We start from the raw sequence: 19,644 nt of genomic DNA, 5'->3' as shown, positions 1-19,644 counted from the left end.
TTCCTTGCCCTTTTATTCCCCTCACCCCTTCCATTACATCAGGTTTCTCACTGGTGTTCTCACTAGCTAATGACAGTGCTGACAGCTAAGGTGTTTAACAAGCTAACACTAGGCAAACCGACAGAAAGAACTTTTCTGAAAATGAAGACTAAAGCCAGCATTTCTCTCACCTCTCCTATAATTCCACACTTTAGCCAAGTCTCCAAATTGCTGCCCAATGCAATACTACTGCTGAGCGTGACTCCTAAAGAACTTCCCCTCCCTTTCTTGCTAGAAAAGGGAAAACTTGAAATTGGGATAACACTGTGAGGGAAAATCCAGGCAGAAAGAATACTTTCGCTTTAGTTTGACGAACTACACGGATTATGACTTATATCCTTGTTATCTCTTCTTTCATATAGCTAGCAACAAAATTTCACATACCCAGACTGTTACCATTCTAAGCATTACAGCAAACAAACACCAGAATTCACTTTGAAGATTGACATACCATTTGCAGTACACAAGAGAAGATTTTTCAACTAATTTATAACTGCACATTGATTGCATGAAGATCATAAATATTAAACTAATTTCTAACTCTGTGTCCCAATTGTGCGCCACTAAATTGTCTACAGGTAACTTTACGTAAGACTGATGGGTTAATACGTAACTAAGATGAATTCAAATGCCAACACTGATAGAACACTGGATTGCAGAATATAGAGACAGCTGACATGTTTTGACATGAAGAATGAAAGATAGTAATAAAAAATAATACTAAAAAGTATCAGAAAAAAAAGTTTATTTGCAAGAAGAAATAGTAGGGGTACAACACTGCATAGAAAAAAAAACAAACCTCAAACACATTTTTGGTGATTCCAAGGAGGCCAAAATAAGCCATTCCAGTTGCACCTGAATTCACACATATTTCTCCAACTTCATCGGCTTTACACAGGTAAGGAGTCCCATCCACCTTCACAACACAAACAATAGCTAAAGGGAGAAGAAAAAAACAACATTCCTATGTTTCAGCAACTGATAAAGAAGTTACATGGTTACTGGCAGGCAGGCAAAGACTTTAGTACCAATTATCTATCAGCTACAGCAATAAACATGGCATGAAAGCGAGCTCTATCTTTTTGACAGCCAGTGCAATGTGCTCTCCAAGATGAAAAGTGCAAATTTGCAAACATTTTTTTGTTTTACTACAGTGCTTCACAGCCTACATTTTAGCTGTAACAGAACTGTAGCAATTGATTTTCAATATGAAGGCTGATGACTTGAACAAATTAAAGCCTACATGAGTTTTAAGATGAAAAACGAAAAGGTACTAATTACAGATATACCATACCATTCCTTTTATGTTATTATTGCACATTCTGGTATTCATAGTACCACCCCTTAAATTATGTGAGAAACACACTAGATATTGAAAGAAAATTAAATCAAGTATTACATTGATCTTTGCTATGGCCATTGGTTATATCTGCCTCCTGAAGCAGTTAGTTTTCAGAGGCTTCTCTTGGCTAAGCAGACTCCTTGCTTACAGACTCTGGATTCATCTTTTCCCATCCCCAAAGCAAAAAGAAAAAGGATAAAAAGGGAGAAGGTATAACCTATATATATAAACAAGGAAGTTTAGTTTAGCATTTACAAGATTAAAAATAAATCAAAAAGGCTGAGTCAATATGAAATAAACAGAGCCTTTGATCACACCATAAGTTAATTTTCTGAAATTTATTTAGTTGGTTCATTTCTATCAAGACTATTTGAATATTTTGGCCAACAACAGATATTACGAAGGACTGTACTACTGTATTCCAATTTAGCCAGTCTTAATTGATAATACAGATAGATCTTACTTTTACCACAGTTCAACTAGTACAAAGAGAAATCATAAATGGAATGTAGCACATTTCCTCTGAAACTAATACATGATACAGTCAGTTTCGCTGCAGGTGTGGACCAAGAACTCTAGTTGTCTTCCGTTGTCAACTACTTATGTCTGAGCAGGAAAGACAGTAAGTCACCCTACGAATAAACCTACCTATCAGAACGACAGATATTTACTGAGAGAGTTTGGGACACTGACATGTTAACCTTTTTTGGCCAAATAAGGTGACTACACTCCCTCTCTAGCACAAGTCCAAGTCCAAAACAGAACCAACAGTTTCAGTTGCTGAAAATGCGTGTGAACTAGAAGGCTAGAATTAAATTAGATGGTAGGAATTAGCAGTTCATGATTTACTCGTAGAAAAACTCATTTAGCAATTCAGGAGGAGAAACGTTAAAAAAGACAAATTTAAACAGATACTTTCTTACCACAGGAAATAGTTTGACAATCTTAGAACTCTGTATGTAATGCTCAAATAGCAATGCATATGGAAGTATTACTAACTGGGGACAGTGTGACAATTTGCAGGCAATGCTGCAAGCCCTCAACTCATTCAAAAACATGGAAAAAAACAGTGGATTAGCCTGCAGTTTTGCAATGATGCTCCATTCATGAAGCCCAAGGACGATCCTATCACCCTCATCAAGTCAAAAAAAATACTCACCAGTAACCCATGTATGCTATAGGTAGTCTACACATACATTCTAACAGCAGGCATAGTTCTGCCCTGCCATGTGTTACTGCAAGGTTTTCCTTTAGCAGTATCTGTAGAGCCTGTAATCTTGCTTCTCCTCCTTCTCCTGCTTCGTGTGTGATATACAAGAGAATGCATCTACCACCATTTCAGGCTCTCAGCGGCATCGCATCTGAAAAAGAATTAGAGAGAACGGAAAGGCAGATGGGACAGGAATGTACATGTGGACTACACATCATGAAGAACACTGATTACTAGGTAGGAAAATTTTCTTTCTTCAAATGAGTCCACATGTACATTCTTACAGATGATGACTCTCAGCAGTCAGCTCTGCCACGAGATTTTTGGCAGAGGATGAGAATCCTATTGTGCAAACAAACGTCTGCACCAATGCCCTACCAAAGACCGGATTCCGGTTTTAATATTTCAAGAACAGCACCACATGAATGTGAGAAAACTGTCACAGGTGTGCAACAGCAGGTGGCTAGCACAGAAATCTGCTGCTACCAAAGTTGTCTGGTGCTTGTTAGAAAGTGCTCTAATTTCTCTTTCATGGTTTCATAGCAGATCCTTATGCAATTGTTACTGTGTGCCAACAGTGGAACTCCAGGATCTTCTTGTAGGGAGCAAGTCTTCCCTAAGGGCCTGGGTCCATGAGAATAAAAAGAAGGCCCTCCTAGCACTACAGCTTTTTTAGAAGCAGGAAGCCTCAGGATAAACACCAAAAGGCTAGGATAAAAACACCTCTACCACTACTGTAGAAGATACTTTCAGGGAGTCCAGAAAATCCAAACCCTCAAAGAAAACAGCATATGAGGCTGTTCAGTAGAGTGATCTGATTCCTCATTCTTCTGTGAAGGGTATTAGGCATAAAGCAGGAGCAATCATAGACTAGGATGAACAAGAATCTACACTGTAAAGGTGGTCACACAAGCATCTAGAGCACAACATTTAAATTGGAAGAGAACATCTCGTCACAAATGTACCCATTGCTACAGAACTCCAGAAGTGGTTCTGCAGTAGGAGGCCATCTTGTGCCATAATGTGGCAGACTGAAGCCAAATGGAACACAGAACTGACAGCTACAATAAATTCTGAGAACTAAGATAGATTAAGGTACTTCTTCACATTCTCAATCTCAGGAATAAGACTGAAAGCATCACAGAGTTATCTTCTAACAAATCCTTTCACAAATCAGGCAACAAGATAAAGGAACTAACTTCCTCTGCAGTGAAGAGGCATCAAGATAACCACCAGCATCTGGAAACATGCTTTCAGAGACAGAGACATCCGTAAACTGAAGACAAAGTAAGCATCCTGTTCGTCTTGCAGAAGCTTAACATCTTGCTCAAACCTATACTTCTCTGCTTGAGTGTAAGAAAGTAAGCTTTTTCTGTGAATCAGATTTTATATGCTTAGGAGACATAGGAATACAGATCTTCTGGATTAGAGAGGGTTGCTCTACTGTCAAATCCAGAATGAGAAGGATGAAAACAGTGACTCAGGAAGTAGCTGAGAGGCAAAACTTAAGTTTTGCCTCAAGTCCCCTCGAGCATCCATATCCTAGCATAAGGTATAACAAACTTCCAAGATGACAGGTGATGTGACAACTACATTCCAACTGAGGGGGAAGTAGGAGGCTGAAAACAGACAAGAAGAAGAGAGAAGTCTGGTACTCTCACTACCACCCTTACCAGTCCAATTTGAAAAAAAAAACAAAAAAAAAAGAATTAAAGGCCCTTATGAATCAAACATTGCTTCTTATCAAGGTTGGCTCCCAGACAGAAAACATGCAAAACAGCCCTAGCCTATCAACAGGTGAGACAAAAAATAATCACTCCCAGGAACTAGAGAATTTTCATTTCAGCAAAATGCATACTAGGTTCTGTTTTATGAATTCCCATGCTGTCTTTCATGGGAACATTCTTCATGGATGCTTGCTTCTGTGGAGGTTCTTGTGATTGGCATTCATAGTAGGTAATGAAAGTCAACAGCCAAGGCAACATGGCATCAAGAGTGGTCTATGGGTTAAACAGTAGTGACATAAGGCATTATGCTGGTGCTATGGGCTCTGTCATATTTTCTGATTAAGATCCTGAAAGTAGGTGGACCTCCAGTGTTTCAGAACAAGTAGTAAGGTCTGAAGAAAAGGAGGGCAGAAGCGGATACTTTATTACCTTTTAAACAGCTGGCTACTGAATGAAGGTCACCTGGGATCTTCAAGGGTCTTCCTGTCTAGGAGGTTCCTTTCTTAGAAATCATAGAGAAAGCCCAGGCCAGAAGGGACCTCAGATATCACCTATTCCAACCTTCACTTGACCAAATGAAATTCAGGAATATGAGCTCCTATGTTCTAAGATGCTTGAACGACTTAGGACATGTAGCAGTTTCCAAGACCTTACAGAAGTATTTGACAGAGATCAGAAGAGGGAGCACTACCTTCAAGGGATAGCATGTGATACAGTTTAGGTATTTGTTAGAAGTACTGCAATCTAAAGAAAGGGAAAAGAACAGGAAAAGAACAAGACTCATCAGTCAGCAGAGTAATTCAAGAGGGCAACTGACAGGAAAAGAAATGGTGGTACGTTCTCTCCTGTATGTCAAACACCAAACAAGAAAGGACAGAGCACATCCATCCTCCATGACTACTACATAGGAAAAAGTATAAATCTTACAAGGCAAGTCACAAGTATATCCAATATTAGAATGTACATGCAGACTCATATGAAAATAAGTCATTAATCTCTTTAAGTCAATAAATTTCTTTTCATTTTCATTTGGCACAAATTTTGTCTGGATTTTTACTTCTTTCTACTCTTGAAGCTCTTTTCTACTTTTTTTTTTTTTTTTGAGTCACAGGGAACAGAATCCTTGAATTATCTCCTAGAAAGCACTCTGCTGCATACATTCTGTTTTTGGGAAGGTACAGAGATATTTCTGCTAAAAATACTTCCAGGCATGAAATGTTTATCATTTTGTCAAATTGAAGCTAATTTGGCTCAGATACTAATATAGCTGGATGCTGAAGAGAGTTTTAAAACACTTAATGAATTAAGACGCTCAACTTTGGCTTAACCTACAAGCAGTTTTGCCACTTACTACTATGTTTGAAAATAGCAATAGCCATCAACTACAAGTTATATTACTTTAAGGCACTAGGTGGATACACACCTAACTCACATCAACTAGCATTAACTTCCCCTCACATCAGGCAAGACACTACATTTTTCTTACTACTGTATGAAGTCATGGTAGTTTTGTCAATTGTCTGTAAATGACATTTTAAAACATAAGAGCTTGGAGGAGGAGATCTTAGAATATAAACCAGCTTTCTTGGGCCTCTCTCCTTTCCAGAGTGTTATACCACAGGACTCTTTTCAAGCCAATCCATGAAGAGGCTGAAGTCTGCTCTCCTGAAACCCTGCATTGTGATCTTCCTTTTGCCCTGCTCCTTCCTCTCATGATGCAGAATTTGACTATCTCATGATCCTGGCAGCCTTCAGTCTTCACATACTCAATAATCTCCTCCATTTTTGAGAGTATAAGGTCCAGCAGAGCACCTTTCCTCTATGGATCCTCTATTTCTTGGGTCAGGAAGCTGACACTGCTGTATTTCAAGAACATCCCTGTCTGCTTATCCCCTGCTGTTGTCCCTCCAGCAGACACTGGGGTGTCTGAAGTCCTCCATGAGGAGCAGGGCCCACAGATGTGAGGATGCTTCTAGCTATTGGTAGAAGGCCTCATTCCCGTTTTGCTCCTGGTCAGGTGTCCTACAGCAGACACCCACTACAATGTCATCTATACCAGTCTGCTCTTTAGTCCTTACCCACAAGCTCTCAGACAGGTCTTCATCCATGCCCAGGTAGACTTCCATGCACTCCAACTGCTCTCTCACATAAAGGGAAACTCCTCATCATGTTCCCCACTTTCCCTTCTTAAAGAGCCTGTATCCTTCCACTGCAACGCTCCAGCCAGGAGAGCTATCCCACCACGTCTCTGTGATCCCAACATGATTGTAGTCCCGCAGCTGCACACATCTACCTCATCATGTTTATTCCCCATGCATTGGTATAAATACATTTCAGAGAGGCATCTAAGCATGCTGATTTCCCAGACAGTTTCAGTATCACACCTTTACTTAGAAGAAACTCCAAAATTGCCACTTCCTGAATTTTTAAGTAATTACCAGGAATTTCCTGCATACTACGCACTAGATAAAACATGTTCTTCACAAAGACTCTACTGCAATTCAAAATGAGAGCTGGCAGCAGTTTGTGCACTTAGTACCAGTTTCAAAGATGAAAAACATCAATGCTAGGCCGTATCAATCAATCAGTGTCTAGGCCACAAACAAACACTTTAAGGTGGGTAAGGCCACATCAGGACAAAGATAGGTCTTGGAATGCTGGACAGCTAATGATAAAAATAATGATAAAACTAAAAAAGCAGCAATAAAAGTAAAGCCTACAAAAATAGTAAACTTGCCAACTACTGAACAATCTCAGCTAGGTTTGCCTTCAGTCACACTATGAAGGCTCAGTGGAACACAGCTGCTATCTTGGACAACATACACATGTTCCACTGGCACAGGAAACAGGCTCAGAAATCTGCCGCAGATGCTGCTGAAGAAAATGTACTGTCACAGCTGAGACTGGCTTGTGGCTCTGTATGAATGCATAGACTATCAATCAGAGACATATCTGCTAGATAAAACATGGTATTTCCTACTAAGCTTGAAGTTTTGTTTTTTTTTTCTTGCTGCATTTGTTACTGCATATCTGTACATTAGTCAGAACTAACGCTGACAAATGAACAAAAACACAGCTCTAAAGATCAGCCATAAAGCATTTGCCCAATCCAAAATCTACGATCACTCAAATTTACCATCAGTTAATCTCCTCTGCAAACATTCACAAATGTCTCTAGTTGAGACAGTACTTGATACTAAAGTTTTTAGCTAATGTGTCAAAATCTGAGTCACGCGACCTTGAAGATACTTATCATTTGCCAGTTTTGTTTATTTCAACAGCACAGGTACGGTAGTGAAGTTACATGGATTATGGTTAAATCTATATTAAAAGTTTTCCCACCTCCAGGCATAATCTGACCAACATCTTGTACAGTTAAAACAGACAACTTTTCTTCTGTATCCACTCTTATCACACCGTAACTCAGACAATTCATAGATAAAACTGCTTTCCCTGGAGGAGGCGCACCCAGTTCTGGAGGTCTGAAAAACAGAAAGTCAAACCATTCATGAATCAACAGATGAATGGCATTAGGTCCATCAAAAGCATTGTGCAATTCTGTCAGGTCTGTTCAGGTTAAACAAAAGAATGGTTTTTCATCTTAAACAAACAAGAGTTCAAGACTGGTAATGCATCTTAGTAGATTAAAAAAAGAGATTGATCAAAACATCACACAGCTTCCTCTCACTCTAAAATGTTACAGAGAAGATGTAGGTCTAATATGGGTGAAGAAGTCAAGAATAAGTATTAGAAGATTAAAGAGAAAAATTAGGAAGTGTTTGCAGTGCTTGACAGTTCTCTGAGCAGTACTGACAAAGAACAAAAGAATCCAAGTGTTGTTAAAAAACAAAACAAAACCAGTTAAATGTGTTTATTTTTCTTTTAATAGGGAAAGGTCAGATCTTGCAAGCATTATCTGATATTTTAGACTTCTTTTTTATTTCAAGTTTTCTTGTAATTTATTTTCCCCAAAAGATACATTTTTATCAAAGCCACGGTGACCGTGTGTGTGTGAAAAGATACATCAATGTGTGTACTCTTAATGCACCACTTGCCATCTCTAGAAATTGAATGGAACTGAAATTCCAGGCTAATTTCAAAGATTTTTTTTTCTTTGGCCCTTTGATACACATAAGCGATTAATTGAAATTTCAGCATGTTCTTCCTCCCAAAGTAAGCAAAAGTCTTCAATTTTAAGAAATTTTCTAAAGGTCCCCCAGAAAACTCAGCAAGGACTCCACTTTCCCAAACACTGAAAAACAGTATTACTGACTACTTTGGGAAAATATTAAATTTTAAACAAGTAAATAAATAAAAAAAAGTTCCCAGTTCCTTCAGTGCATGAGATACCTACAAGCCTCAGGCTTTATCTGTCTAGGTCTTCAGGTATCTTTATGTGAGTAGTTGTCTTTTCTGACTGTCATCTTAGCAACACATATATTTCAACAGTCAACTTTTTTTTTTCAGTCAACTTCTCAGAAAAAAAAAATAGAATTACCTGCGAATAGCAACAGTCAGTGCCTCTGAGGAACTAGCACAGGGGCAGATTACCTCAGGTCTCAAACCTCTGGATTGAAATACATTCAGGAACGCATCACATGAAGATATTGACCCTAAAAAGAACAATCACAACATTGGAAACATGTTGCCAAGTGCAGGAAAGCTTGAGCTGCAGAGTTTCAATGTCTTTGCTTACTCCAACCTTACCTGTACAGATATGAATGCATTTTTGCATAAAAACTACATACTTTCAAACTAAAGGACATAATTCCCTAGTGTTAGATTCTAGATTTGAAGAACAAAATAATGGTTAACAACTAAGTCACAGAATGAAATTCACAGCTGCATACTCTTTCTCTGGTAGCGCTCCGAACACTTACCATCACTGAAAGTCCTCCATTGACGCAGTGATGCAGTGAATATTTTATCATTATGGGTAACTGTGCCTGACAGTTTCTACAGTTCTTACATGAGTGTTTTGAGTGTTTCTTACTGAGACCACAGAACCACAGCATTTAGAAATTAACATCAAATGCTTCTGACAGATCTTCACTTCTGTTCAGAACTCCACCTTGCCATTAGCATGCAGCTCAAAAGGTACAGGGATACTGCATGTCCTAAAGGTTTGTATTTTACAGATCTGGAATCATGGTACATATAACAATGCAAATCTGCAAACTTCACTGATCATGCTATATCCTGGGTATAGGGTAATTTCATATAAACTTATATAACAGTACAATGTTGATGAAAAAGTCACTTACAGAGATACATACAGCTAAGACATGCAAACAGCAATAAAAAAGCAATGACACCACCGGCATACAAATGGTATGCCTTTTAACTATAGAATTAACTGTGTAATACCTTCTAAGCATCAATTCTGAAAAGCTGCTTTTTTCTCAATGTGCTGTCCACCACCACTGTATCATCTACAGAAAAAGGCAAGACTCTACCAATTACTCTAGTTAATAATATGTATTATTCCTTTGAGTTAAGGCTATGACTGCTTCAATTTTTATATCCTTGCACATATTTGAGATGAACTCTAGGGTAACGTACAGAAATCAGACATATATTCCAACTCACAGATTTTATCTACTGCGCTACATGGGCAACTACTTCGACACTGGCATTACAATTTACTTTAAAAAACCTGTTCCAAAAAACTGCCTTGCCAAAAATTGTTTATATAATGAATAATAAAATGTTTCCTACTGAAGTTTCTCTCCACTCTCCTTAGAAAAAGAAAGGCTGCTGCTGACTCTTTTGCTGAAGATTAACTGCTGAGCTCCAATAGTGCAGGTCCAGACTTCCAAGACTTACTAATGTTTCAGTTCACCTTGGACAGACAGCTCAGAAAATACATTCATACTCACATGGATTAGCTCCATCTGCCACTATTAACATTCGTAAAGAGCTTAGACTGACATCTCTCTGATCCCTCTGAGCCAAAAGCGACCAGTGCATATCACGTGATTTTACTACAGCAACACGGGCTGAAAATAATGGGAAAAAAAAAAATAAGGCACGTGTGTAGAACAAAATAAAGACAAAAATTATAAAATCGTGTAAATACACAAAAATATATATTTACAAGACAAATTACAATCTACTACTATTTTACTACTATGACATCAATGTCTCCAGATGGACTTGATTATAGAATCTAAATACTTACTATGAACTCAAGTACCAAGATAATAAATACAGTCACCTTTAAAGATCTATCAGACGCAGCCATCAAAGTCAGTCGTCAATCTTTCTATTGGTACTTTTACCACTGTAATGCAGTACTTGTTTGCTGAAACTGACGCATAACAGTGGCAAAGGAAATGAGCTGGATTAAACACCAGTGGCCTGTCATACAGTAGACATCTTATACAAACAGATTTTTCTCTGATTAGTTAATGCAAAAATATGTTAAAGTTACCTTTGTATAAGCAGACTTTCTGTATCCAGGAAAGTGGATTAACCTTCATTAATGCATAGGGAATACTGATGACATGCATCCTGTTCATAACACTCTAAGAAAAATATTCAAAAATAAAGTTTCAAGTGGCTCAAAGAATACACTGGGAGGTAGAATGTATCAATGTCTTAAAAAAATAAAGAAAAAAATCACAGCTATCAGTTACAGCATAACTCTTACATTTAACTATTACTGCAAACTATGTGTACAGTCAATACCATATAAGCTATATCTGTCCAGCTGGTTAGCGAAAAAGTAATACTCTATTCTTAAATATATAAATAGTGAAATATAGCTTGATATGGTTTATGACCTCATTCTGAAGCCAAAGCGCCACTCCAAAGAGAAGATTCAGGTTATGGGTTTTTTTTTCATTCATTCATACACTTACTGTTAATACTCCATGCCAAAGGCCAGCATCTCTTTTGAAATCCACCACATTTGTTAGTGTTTCAGCTAAAAGCAAAGGAAAAGAAGCAGTTTTATGAAAACATTTATGAATTCAAGATATTTGCTAAAGCAACTATGAAACTTTCAACACATCAAACAACTCAAAACTACTTTGCCATGTCTTTTTGTCTATAATATAGGATACTTTATCATAGAATCATATCATAGAATGGCTTGAGTTGGAAGAGACCTCAAAGATCATCAAGTTCCAATCCCTCTGCCACAGACAGGGTTGCAAGCCACTAGATCAACTTCTAGGTCAGATTGGCCAGGGCACCATCCAACAACCTCTCTGGGCAGCCTGTTCCAGGACCTCACCACTCTCTCAGTACCTGAAAGTGCCTTATTTATTACAATCACCTTAAAACTACAATTAAATTCTTTGTAATCATTTAATCTATAAGACATGATACTCAGTTTAATACAATTTTGAGTGTTTGTTGCCTTTGTCCAAGAACTATGCAGACTGAAAATTTGTTTTTGATGTCAACTGATGAAATTTTTAACTAAAAGTGGTTCAACTATATTTGAAGGAATCGTATTAGTGAGAAATACTACCGTAGCCATACTAAATTTTCTTCAGTGCTTTCTCTGAGAAATTCGAACTGACATGATTCAAAACATAAATAAAAGTTTGGCATAAGATCTAACCAGATTTTAGAAGGATTTCTTTTACTGATCAGGTGAAATTTGTTAATCAAGGATGGAGCGTGGTTGCATGTAAAAGAAATGGTTCTTCAAGTACTTATTATTCTTGTTTAGTTCTCCAAAAATACAAGAGCATACACAGCTATTTCCCAATAAATAATGTACTTCAGTAAGCCAGCCACATATCCATTCAGCCCCTGTGTGACTGAGAACTCCAAGAGTAGCCCCAGCCATGAACCCATATATATGGAAATATATATCTTCTTTATCCTCAAATATTTTTGACCTTTAGGAAAAGTGAACACCATATAACTGTGTTAGCTGGAAAAAGCAGTCAGCAGTTTCACAGCATCATATGACAGATTCTGTATGATATTCATAGAGAAGATCTAAAATTATTTTAAGTCAGGAAATGTGATTTTGCGACGTAATTTTCCTGAACAATCAAAGCAATAAGCATCATTTTGAAGTTGCACCTAGCTTACCTTCTGAATATCCACATGCCTGAGTCAATGCATGACAGTGTGCCAGCATGGAAGCATGAGATATAGTAACGCCCACCGTGCTGCCCTCTTTACTTGTTTTGTACTGAAAAGAGAAAGTTTACACACACAATAGTTTACCAACAAATACAGAAAATAAAGAACATTTACAGTAGTGAACTGAAAGGATAAATAAAAGAGGCAAATATATATATATTTTAAACAAAATAGTTATCGTATGAAATGCACTTACGTTCAGAGAATACACTAACACTCTACCTAATGAAACAAATTGTCCCAGAGATCCCAAAATGCCAATTATTCCCAGTCTTCAGTCATACTCAGTATGACAGTTTTCCCGGTAATTTTGAGAGAAAAACTTTTTTTCCACAATGATACATATTACAGTCATCTCTTCTGTAGCATCAGAAGATCAAAGAATGCAAATGTGCTGTGACTTTAATGGGGACAATGTAACAATAAGTTAAGCATATTATACTGGATCACCTCAATGTAAGCAATCTCAGCACTGGCATCCCGCAATTGTGGATGCCAATCCTTAGTTGGTTTTGCCAGATGCTTCCCATCAATCACAAACCAAATGAGACGAGGCCAACCTCAAATTAAAAAACAAACAAACAAACAAAAAAAAAAACAAAAAAAAGAAAACCACAAGTTACTCTCATTACACTTCCAAAATCTTTTTTTTTCCTTTCTTTCCCCAGTATTCCAGGAAAACAACGTGAATCAAGCAATGGCTACAGAATCACAATCCTGACAGGAAGAAGGAGAAGCACTAAGTATTCTCTTGACAATAATGGCAGTTATTTATACAAAAACTAGAAGCTTGCAAGCAAACTTAAAGAGGTGACTTAACAGTAAAAAAAAAAAATCAACAAATCAATTTTTTATACTAAAATTAAATTTGAGTATCTTGAGAACATACCTTTGAATGTAACCACCTCACCCGTTTGAGCTTTAGGAAGGCCCTTCTGACAAGCATCAGTGGTTAAAGCTAGCGTTACTCCACAACTACCCAAAAGAAAGCCAATTTGTTGGCTGCCAGCATCCTACAGAGAAACCATATTATGGCAAACTTACAAATAATCAAGCACAGTTTACTGCAACTTTTCCATGTTTTGAAAATACTAAGCCAATTTATATCACAGGAAAAAAAAAGGGACAAAAGACCTCTTATGATAACATTGAAATCTACGCTCAATATACAGTTTTGCTTAGGGTCAACTATGTGAGAGTAAGCAGCAGTCTGGCAAGCAAGGCAAGAAAAGTGGTGGCAAAAACAATGGCTGTACACAATTCTCCAACCCTGTAGGAAGTTCATATGTTTCGGTAAAACACAGAGCCAATTTGACGTTTCTGAGTCTTGAGGCACTGAATAGCAGACCCTGAGCTTTTCAGATCTGTTCTACCTGCCGCTGTTCCCACTATTCAGCCCGTGAGCCGAAAATACTGCATTTCTGTGTTATATTTTGAGAAAAAAATTGCACATATCTTTTTCAAAATAACATATTAAAATAATTTCTGTAAGTATGCATCCTAAAATAGTAAAATTATTAGATTCACAAAATGTTGTCCCATCTCTAAAAATTCACTTTCCAAACTTACAACATGTACTTCAGTCTACTAGCTACTGAGGAGCAGAGTGAGTAAATCAGCTGATGCAATGTACTGTTTTCAAAAGTGCAGGCTTGGAGGAATCCTATGTAAGATTTAGACACTGCCCATCCCTCTCCAACTCATTTATGAAGCTCTGAATTTTTTGAATGTATTTGCCTACCTTTCTTGTTAGTGGAACTTCTATTGGGACAGGGATAAGTTCTGCCAGGAGACATCCATAAAACGCCACCATAAACATAACTGGATCACTATTAGGAAATACAAGAGCTACCTACAAAAATACATTAGAAAAACATGAAATGCCTTTTGTTGTCATTTGGGTGGCACGTTTTCTTTTAAATTTGTGGGACAAAAATGTCACAGCAATATTCAGGTTCACAAACTAGGAAGAAAAACAGTGAGAGTTGCGATTATATAGTATTACAAATCACAGTATTACAAAGCTGAAGCTGTTCCTCACTCTCTGTTTTATCCATACAGATTATCTCAAACAAACCTACCCGGTCTCCAGGCTTTAGCAGTGGTTCATTCCTACTGGTTAGCTTGTTTAGCAGGGTATATGCTAACTTCAAGCTCCGACTCCACAGTTTGCCTAAAGATGAAGAAATCAAAAAAAAAGAGACTAAAATTGCAACATTCAGCCAGCAATTGACAATGTTTATATACAAACAAGCTGGATGTATTAGAACAGAATTAGCAGTTACACTAGCAAATACTGGGGAAAATCAAACTGCTTGGGTTAAAAAGAAAAATCCTAATCTGGACAGAAATTTAACTGAAGTTTAACAAACAGAGGTTAGGAATAAATGCCATATTATCCAACACTCTGTGAAAAGCCAGTTCAGTGCTATACAGCTTTCAATAACACAGAACAAAAAAGTTATCCAAGTGTCATGGTTTTATGATTTTTGTTTACTGCAAACTGCTTTTTTTTTTTTTTTTTTTTTTTTTTTGGTGTTTGGGTTATCTGAGGGTGAGGGGATGAGCTGCGCTCTCCAAGGGTCTTTGTGTCTGGAAGGGGTGGTGAAGCTGCCTGGCAGACCAGGAGTGCCTTCCTTCCTTCCTCCCTTCCTGCACAGCAGAGAAGCACATGGTCGTCCTGCAGCTTACGGTGAGAATCTCAGTTCGTAAACTCTCTCTGTTCTGATTTACTGGCCTCAATTTCGATATATTTAGTAAAATTAGTCATTCCTCCTCAGATTGGTACCGCTGTTTTGGTTTAGATCCGTCTACCATTTCCCTACCTTTCCCCTTTTCCCTTTGTTTACCCCAGGGGTTGGGTCCGCCTCTCCCGGACTGCATTACCCGCCGGACTAGTCCGGGCAAGCCCCTATCCACCAGCAGTTTTTTGTTTCCCTTCTTTTTTTTCCTTCTCCTGGACCTATGGGACCGTGACCCTGTTGCCCCCCCCCGTCACGGACACAGATCTTTAGATAAAGCCGTGACACCAAACTATTAAATTCAAAGACAAAAATCTCACTTCTTACTGGAAATAGTAAAAAAAAAAATAAAAATAAAAAAAAATCTTTAATATGTAGCTTTCAAAAATAAGAACACTGATTGAAAAAAAATACACTGTTCATAAAAAGCTAAGCAACACCTGAACTCTTCCACTGAAAATGGTAAATCAGAGCATGAAGAACCCAAGGAGCCATGCTGTGGCACATAGCATGCCTTTGGAACATTTTTCTAGTACAGTGTCTTGGACTTGAATTCCTGCACAATCCACACTCAGATCGCACAGCAACCATCATTTGCTTTGTTTCTGTGTAACTTTAAGTTATATTAAGAAAAGATACATAGAACTCATGTGCATCAAAATAAATACTATATTTTTACGGACATGCTCAAACAGTGCAGTTGGCAAAGTGCAAGTACAGTTTAGAGCTTGGCTTTTTCTTTCTTTTTTTTTTTTAAACATACAACTAAACCTGATCTTCTTAACAGTTTTCAAGTTCTTAAAACTCCACTGCAAGGTAATGAAACTAATGCACTCACTCAATTACATTTCCCTTAAGCGTACTTCACCTGTAAGAATGCAAACTAAAATTTTAATATTTCAACAGACTGCAGAAGAAGATGCAAGTAATATGCTACAGTTAGTTGCCATGGGGACCACAATTATTTAAAAAAACAACAACAACAAACTCATAATTACTGTAATACTTCTATTTCACTGATACAGGAAAGTCTTGCTTCCCACAATACTAACCTTCATATAATCCTTAAGTACAAGTTTTCTCTATAAGGACCTCAAGAACATGCATGTAGGCTAAAACTTTACGAGTGCATTAGTCATCTGTTAATTACTCTTAATTTTACAGCAATTTATTTTTAGCTTTCTTTTATAGGTTCTTTCAAGCAAAAGGACACAATTGTTTGAAATTTATAAACAGCCACTTGTAAAGAATAAATGTTATCTATTTTCCCTTCATTAACTTTAATTTTTTTTCATACACGATGAACTTTTAACTTGCATTTGAATAGCAGTCTCAAAGGATCTGTCCTGAGCAGTCTGGTCCTCCTAAGTAAAGCCAACCATTCATTTTACAAGGAACATCTGCTGCTTTCTTACAGTTACCACCAAGACCTACCATAGGTAAGTGTATAAACAGCTTTCCCACTTGTATCCAATGCAGTCAGACAAGGAGCTTTTGGCTGGGTAGTTCCCCAGCGCTGCAAGGCTGCCAGCAGAGAAGGTGGCCAGTTGGTAACCACACCGACGGGTTCACCTTTAAGTACATTCATCTGATTTCCTTCAGGCTTAGGTTGATTTGGGTCAGGCTGTTGCACTAAAATCAGCAAACAGTAAAGCAGGTGAATGTCAGTCTTTACCAAATGTGCAAATTACACTTAAGACTATTCTACAAGCCATACTCATCCTTCCTCACAGCTATCAATGCTTCTCCCCTGCTGTACGATAATGCTAAGTTAATCATCTGCTGGCTTCATAAAAAATTATCTTGTAGTTCTGATTCCACATTGTTCAAAGAAGATGGCCACAGGAACAGAACTTAAATCCTGAGTTCGCTCTTTTTTCCCTACTGTGAGAAGATGTTATTTTCTGCTGTTTGTTCTGCACATCTATTTGAATGAAAGCCTACACCAAACCAAGAAGCATTATCAGAAAGAATAGCTTCAACGCCGATTGGATGTACTCTCACTGCACCAAATTTTCAACAGGTGATGAAGAATGACTGTATGGTTCTGTACCTTAATAAAACAAATCAGGTGCAATGCTCCTGGTATTACAGAGTATTTTGGTTTATTTCATACACTTAAACAGAAGTTTGCCAGGAAAACCTTCACAGAAGGAACAGAACTGCAAACACTTCATATTTTAGAGCATCAAATAAACAGTACAGGGAATCTAGCAGCAACTGCTGAAAATACAGCAGTGAGAATAAAATTTTCATTTAATCTTTAAGACTATAAAAGGAAAAAAAATATTCTCCAAGATTAACTGATGCTGCTGGTTTTAAAGAAGGGTGGCTTTGTTTTTCAAAATGCTTTACTTTCTGTCCAGAGACATACATGCAAAATAGCAAATGAATCATCAACTAAGCAATATCTGCAGAGTATGTAGAAGCACTATGCTTTTATGCAGTAGATACGTAACATTGCACAGTGTAGTCTATGTATTCAATTCCTCTTAACCTCTAAAATCATGAAATATTCTATATTCCAAACAGAAGATATTAACATACATGCAAACAATGTCAACCAAATGAATTCCAGTTAAAAGTAAGTAACCCTTCTCATTTACGTAGACTTGGACACTGACCAGCTAAAACACTTTTCTTTTCAGAAAAGAATATGGTGGCTGTTCATAGATAACAAGCTGCACGCAGGTAAACAATGGTCATCACACTGGCCCAAACTGGGCTGAATCAGAAGATTTTCCAAAGCAAAGGAGGAAGAGAGAGTATAAGTACACACAGTAGGAGGGCTGAGTTGACTATTAAGCTTCACTTGCTATATTATGGACAGAATGGTCATATGCTATCACAGTTCCATCATGATTATTGTTTCTCTTTAGGAAGAAAAAAGAAAACAATGCTTGCTAAGCCTTATCAGTTCTCTCTTGAACTCCTTACAGAAAGAGTGAAAATTTTATTTAAAAGAAAATTAACCTTCTAGTAGTTCTTCAAAATCATCAACAAAAAACTCTTTCAAAGGTGGGCGCTTTGGTCTTTTCAAGGTATTTAGAAGCTGCTGGATTTTAGAGGATACTCTGCTATTCACTGGGACACCTGCCAAACAGAAAGGATGCATTATTTACCATGTATTGATAAACATACAAATACATGTTTCCATATAGCTGACAACATCACTCCAAGCTCAGCACAGATTTCAGGTGGAAGAGTCATTCAAAATGAATAGCTTGTTTGGATAAAAAATGCTTTAAACATTAACAGTTTCAAATATGGCTTACAAGGCAAGGTTTTCATAATGGAGGGCTGCAGCAGGAGGACAGGCTCTGTAAACAGATCCTAGCACTGCCCTATGTCAGATCAGAGAAGGCTCCCACTGGAGCCAAAAGGGAATCACTGCTGGCCAGAGCTAAGCCATGAGTGACGTTGGCTGTGTCACTGGCAGCAAATTTAAGAAAGGGAAAAAATGCTGTCTAACAGCAACTGGGAGAGAGTGCTGAGAACTGAGAGAGAAGCAGCCCTGCAGCCACCCAGGTCAGTGCAGAAAGAGGGCAGGAAGTACTCCAGGGACAGTGCAGATCTCCACATGCAGCCTGTGGAAGAGCCCACAGTGCAGCAGGTAGATGTGGCCTGCAGGAGGCTGCAGCCCATGGAGCCCCTGCAGTTGCAGGTCCCAGCCTGGAACTGCTGCCTGTGACTCTGGACTGCTGGAGCAGTTCCTGCAGGATGGACCCTGCAGTACAAGAGCCATGAAGGAGCAGTGCCTGAAGAGCTGCAGCCCATGGGAAGCTCATGCAAGATCAGTTCAGGAAGGATGGCATCATCCCATGGGAGGGAGCCCACGTGAAGCAGGGACATAGAATGACCGTGGGGCAGTGGCAGAGATGAAATGCTGTGGGCTGCACTGCTCAGAGGGAAGATACAGGAAGAAGGTGGATGGGAGAAAGGGGAAGGCATTTTTAGTTTGCTTTTAGTTTCTTACTGCTCTAGTCTGTTAGCAACAGGCAATACTATATTCAACTCCCTGTGCTGAGTCTGTTTTGCTTGTGATGGTAATTAGTGAGGGATCACCCTGTGCTTCCCAGCAGCAGAACACAGGAAATGTGAAACAGCCTTACTTTTGCAGACTGACATATGCACCACACTACTGTAAATGAAGAGTGGGCTTTGGAGGAGGCATGGCACATGATGGGCATCAAGCTCAGTTCTGCTCATTCAGAAAAAGGGACACAGATGGTGGGAGGTTTCTAATACAATTACCATCTCCAGTTTCCAAAATGCTGCTGTTGTAGCCTCTGGGAACTCCTCGTACTGATGCTACTTGTGGACGCTCATGTTGCAAGTGTTCCACCAGACCAGTGGTTACATCAGGAGGTGCTGAGTGGTTATCTGTAGAAATGTGAGAAAAACAAATGAGCCCATCAATCATGTTAAGATTCAGTGCATCCAATGTTGCTTCTTACAGCACTCTTGCTGTTTTCT

At 38.3% G+C, this 19,644-nt stretch overlaps 1 protein-coding gene across 5 annotated transcripts in view; it reads right to left on the bottom strand.

The window, feature by feature from the left end:
• Positions 1–19,644, bottom strand: part of DIP2A (disco interacting protein 2 homolog A) — a 122,260-nt gene that overhangs the window by 25,803 nt on the left and 76,813 nt on the right. For all 5 annotated transcript variants that reach the window (XR_002439327.1, XM_021398743.1, XM_021398744.1 and 2 more), the window contains 14 exons: positions 19,423–19,551; positions 18,142–18,261; positions 16,603–16,800; positions 14,509–14,600; positions 14,169–14,279; positions 13,317–13,440; positions 12,878–12,987; positions 12,374–12,476; positions 11,182–11,246; positions 10,752–10,845; positions 10,198–10,317; positions 8,817–8,931; positions 7,661–7,800; positions 839–975 (listed from right to left, as the gene is read on the bottom strand). Coding sequence is in view for 4 of the 5 variants with exons in the window: in XM_021398743.1 (XP_021254418.1) it covers positions 839–975; positions 7,661–7,800; positions 8,817–8,931; positions 10,198–10,317; positions 10,752–10,845; positions 11,182–11,246; positions 12,374–12,476; positions 12,878–12,987; positions 13,317–13,440; positions 14,169–14,279; positions 14,509–14,600; positions 16,603–16,800; positions 18,142–18,261; positions 19,423–19,551 (1,658 nt within the window). In the remaining variant the exon portion in view is untranslated. The remainder of the gene's footprint in view (positions 1–838; positions 976–7,660; positions 7,801–8,816; positions 8,932–10,197; positions 10,318–10,751; positions 10,846–11,181; positions 11,247–12,373; positions 12,477–12,877; positions 12,988–13,316; positions 13,441–14,168; positions 14,280–14,508; positions 14,601–16,602; positions 16,801–18,141; positions 18,262–19,422; positions 19,552–19,644) is intronic.

Source organism: Numida meleagris, chromosome 5 (genome assembly GCF_002078875.1).
Source record: "Numida meleagris isolate 19003 breed g44 Domestic line chromosome 5, NumMel1.0, whole genome shotgun sequence".
NCBI lineage: Eukaryota > Metazoa > Chordata > Aves > Galliformes > Numididae > Numida > Numida meleagris.
This window is presented reverse-complemented; position numbering and strand designations above follow the sequence as displayed.